At 58.1% G+C, this 3936-nt stretch overlaps 1 protein-coding gene across 2 annotated transcripts in view; it reads right to left on the bottom strand.

The window, feature by feature from the left end:
- AGAP1 (ArfGAP with GTPase domain, ankyrin repeat and PH domain 1) overlaps positions 1-3936 on the bottom strand; it is a 416041-nt gene that overhangs the window by 381577 nt on the left and 30528 nt on the right. The window contains exon 1 of one of the 2 annotated variants that reach the window (XM_014587441.1): positions 2867-3007. The exons of the other annotated variant lie outside the window; for it this stretch is intronic. Coding sequence (XP_014442927.1) covers positions 2867-3002 — 136 coding nt within the window. The 5' untranslated portion in view covers positions 3003-3007. Of the gene's footprint in view, positions 1-2866; positions 3008-3936 lie in introns of those variants that run through there. 2 annotated transcript variants of the gene reach the window in all.

The raw sequence follows: 3936 nt of genomic DNA, 5'->3' as shown, positions 1-3936 counted from the left end.
GTTTTAAGCCACCGGGTCCGGTACGCGAACTGCGGTCGACTACGTGGGAATCCAGCGACATAGCCATTACGCTAACTGCTGGTTCCCACGAAAACCACTTTTAAACCAAGTCCTCAGAGGGGTCCTCTCTCCTGGTCAAGGTAGCAGCACCAACCGCCCCAGACGGAGTGGCCATTAGATCCCGGAGGGTCTCCTCCCCACTGCGCCCCCTGCACCCCCTGTGCACCCCTGCCTCCCCCACCTCCTCTCCTGCAGGCTGGTGAATCTGACTTGTATTTCAATACACTTAAGGAAAAGAAGTATTTTTTTAAAGATGTGAATTTTTTATTAAAAAATAATAAAGGAAAAAAGGTTAGCAATCCCCAACTCGTCAACTCCAGTGCACTGTGTGAGGTACGGCTGCAGAGCACCCCTCCAGCCGACCCCGTCCTGAGCCACGGCCCTCCCGGGCGCCCACTCTGTCACTGCTCGGACACAGCCTCTGGACACGGCCACGAGTCGGCGCTGTGCTCGCCCTCACTCTGCACCTTCCTGCAGGTCCCCCTCCCTCAAATCCATGCGACGTGCAAGTCTCTCGACAGAACCTGTTTAACAAACCCTAAAGCAGGTCTGGCTCCACGGCTGCCTGGCAGCTGGGGGTACGCCTGGGGACGGTGAGGACAGCGCACCTGGCAGGCTGCTCCCCCCTTAAGCGGAGCCTCTCCTCGTGCCAGGCAGGGCCTCCTTGATCCTGAAGGAAGGAATCTAATTCTTCTTTGAGTCTTCCCTACCCCATAAACTCTGACCTCTAAGGCTGCCCACCCCAGCCAGGGAGGAACTCGGGCCCTGCCTCTCGGGTCTGCCCTGCCTGGCCTCCGGCATCCCGAGCCGTGGAAAAGCACCAGGAACACACAGGTGTCACAGGAAGGCCGCCTGCACTCAGCTCTCAAGCACCACGCTGGGGCCTCAGGAGCCATGGCCACGCCACCTCCCTGCCACGTGGGCTTCCAGAATGCTCCGCTCTGTGCACCCATGAGGTCCAGGAACAGACTGAGAGGGTCCTTCAAGTGAGCGATGTCTCCAACAACATCCCTGTCCTGGTCAGGGTGTGGCTCTGTGCTCAGTTAGTGAGGATGATGGGCTGGGTTCTCAGCTCAGGGACATCAGCGTCTCAGTGCCACCACAGCCGCTCCGCAGACTCGGGAGGCCTGGCGGGAGGTGTGCCCTCCTGGCTGGGGTGGGAGACTCAGCGGACACTGACCTCAAGGACGGGGTGAGACCCAGCTCCCGGCAGCCCAGGCAGGACCTCGGTGAGGCTGGTCATATATGAACCGTAAGGAGCACATGTCCTGTGCCCGTGGCTGCCCGTGCCTTCCACACGTCCTCTGGAACCCAGGAGGCACCATGAACTAAGCCTGCCGTGGTCCTCCCCAGAGGGCCGAGAGAACAAACTCACCAAACCAGGTCCCGCCAGCCCGGGCTGGGAGCCTCGCTGCCACACCTCAGCGCACGGCCAGAAGGACCCAGGTCCTGCGTACCACCCTGCCTGGAGGCAAGTGCGTGCTGCCTCTGGCCGGGCTCAGAAACACCGCGGGAGACGCCCCTGGGCTGGGGCCTCCACGTCCAGGCGGCTCCCAGGAATCGGCTTAGGTAAGTACCTGCTTTCGACGGGCCGTACTGAGTCCCGACCTGGCGCTGGCTTTCTCCCTTTCCCTCTCTCTCTCGGGCACATATACCCTACAGCAAATATTTTTTAAAAATAAGTAAAAATGAATAATTCTTCAAAAAATCAAAAGAGCTTTCAAGGTACCCCCTTGAATACGCCAACTCTGAACAGGAACAGGAGTGTTCCCTTGTCTCCTGGTGACCACTAGAGGGCGCCATGGGCACACAGACCAGCCTCTCTGTGCAGCTTTGTCCCTGGCCGCTCCAGACCTGGCTCCCCACGCAGAGGCCTGCTAAGCAGTGGAGCAGCCCCAGGCGAAGCAGCCGCTGACCTGGCCGTGCCCTCTCTGTGCCCACCAGCCCAGCAGCCCGCGGCTGCACATGGCTCTCCGTGTCCACCTGTTCTGCACAGTTCGCTGCTTAGCTGGCAGAGCCTGGCATCAGGGCGTGGACGGGCAGAGAGGACGCCTGTTCGGCAGGAGCTGGCAGTAAACCATGGCATAACCAAAACAATGAAGCGGTATAGTAATATTCCCGGCTTTCTAGTAATATGTTTAGGTTTCCCATATTCCTGACAAAGTGATGTTTAAAGTTAGCTTTCACCGGACGGTAAAGCCACCTATGTGCATGTTGTCACACCCCAAAGGCAGACGACACCAGCGAGAGATTAAATCTGGGCTCAAGAAGGAGGGTCCTGTGTCTGTGTCCACGGGAGGGCCACTTGACTGAGAGACTGGCTTTAGGTGGCCCGGAAGACAGCAAGAAACGCGGCTGGCATGACCCCAGATCTGAGGACTCCGGCAGACTGAGAACGAGCCGTGATCACGGAGCATGCAGATGACACGCAGCACAGGCAGCTGCCGTGCGCCCAACCGCACACCGGCAGGAACTGAGCTTCTAGATGGCTTTACGTGGCCTGTAAGACAGGGGATTCAGACAGACGCACAGAAAACAGCGTATGTCTTCCCTAAAGCACTCGTGCACGTGCGCACGCGTGTGTGTGCTCTGCGCTTGCTGGACAAGTGGCTTCCCCATAGGCTCACACAGGACATGTGACAGGTGACTTCTTCGTCACGGGTCCCCTTGTGAGTGAAAGCTCGCGGCAGGGAGCTCGTCCTTCGCCACGCCTTCCCACTTCCTCCACGCTGAAAGCTCAGCGCCCAAAAAGGCCAGTGACGGCCCGACCCCGGACGCCCTGGCCGCACCGCGTGGCCGCACTCACCCTGGGTGCCCACCAGCACCAGCGGGACCTCGCCGGTGTTCCGGTAATTGGCCATCCGGCTGTAGTAGTGGTAGACAGTCTGAAAGCTGATCTCGTCCTCCAGGCTGAAGACAAAGATGACAGCGTCCACCCACATGGCGAACTGCGGGAGAAAAGGGGGTGAGAGGAGTCTCAGAGATCTAGCCGTACGTTAGGGACTGCCTGTGGGAACGCCAGTCCCCGGGCTGCTGGGTGAGCCTGCACTGCCGCTACATCGACACCCTTCTGCACACCCACAGCTCCATGTCCCCCAGCAACAGGCCCTCACCGCGTGGGCCACTCCGGATCCCCAGAGTCTTGGTGCCCCTGGACCACCCACCCTCTGTCCCGACCTGGCCAGCCCTGCCTCTGGAAGCCCCTCTAATCAAAAAATGGGCACGGGGGCACCCCAAAGCTTTCTGTTTCACACTGAATCTCTTCAGACATAGGCTCTAAATGGCTTTTCAATTTTTTTCAAGTTTGCTATAGGGTTTGTGAGTTCACTGGAGATAGAAAGGAAGAGTCAAAGTGAGAAATCGCCCCCCAGGGTTTGGCCATTGCACAATCCCTTCTCCTCCGTTCTCCTCTTGGGATTCTGGCACACACACACACACACACTCAGCGTGCCTGCCAAGTCTCTGGGTCTGGGACGTGAACCCCGAAGTCAGCCCTGGGATCCAGCTGCCCTAACCACCGTGCCGCACTGGCTAGTTCAAACTTTTTCCCTTTTAACATGTCTTCAAGAGCTTTCCTTTTATGATTAGGTACACTATTATCAATGCTAAGAAACAACTTTTTTTTTACATTTTAAACATTTTTTTAAAATTTGCTATCGGGCACGTGCACTCGCCAGGAAGAAAGAGACAGAGTGAGAAAGCACCCTCCAGGGCATGCTTTTTCCATCGTCTTCGTGGGATCGGGGGCACGGTGCACGCGTGCCTGGCGTGTTTCCCGGGCTGCTGGGTCCAGGACCGGGCCACACAGCTGGTCGTGTGGGAGACAGCGCCCTAACTGCCACGTCACCAGCTGACTCGCAGCATTCCTGAAATCAG

Source organism: Tupaia chinensis, unplaced genomic scaffold, assembly GCF_000334495.1.
Source record: "Tupaia chinensis unplaced genomic scaffold, TupChi_1.0 Scaffold000030_1, whole genome shotgun sequence".
NCBI lineage: Eukaryota > Metazoa > Chordata > Mammalia > Scandentia > Tupaiidae > Tupaia > Tupaia belangeri.
Note: the sequence above shows the minus strand (reverse complement) of the source record. Positions and strands in the feature narration are given on the sequence as shown.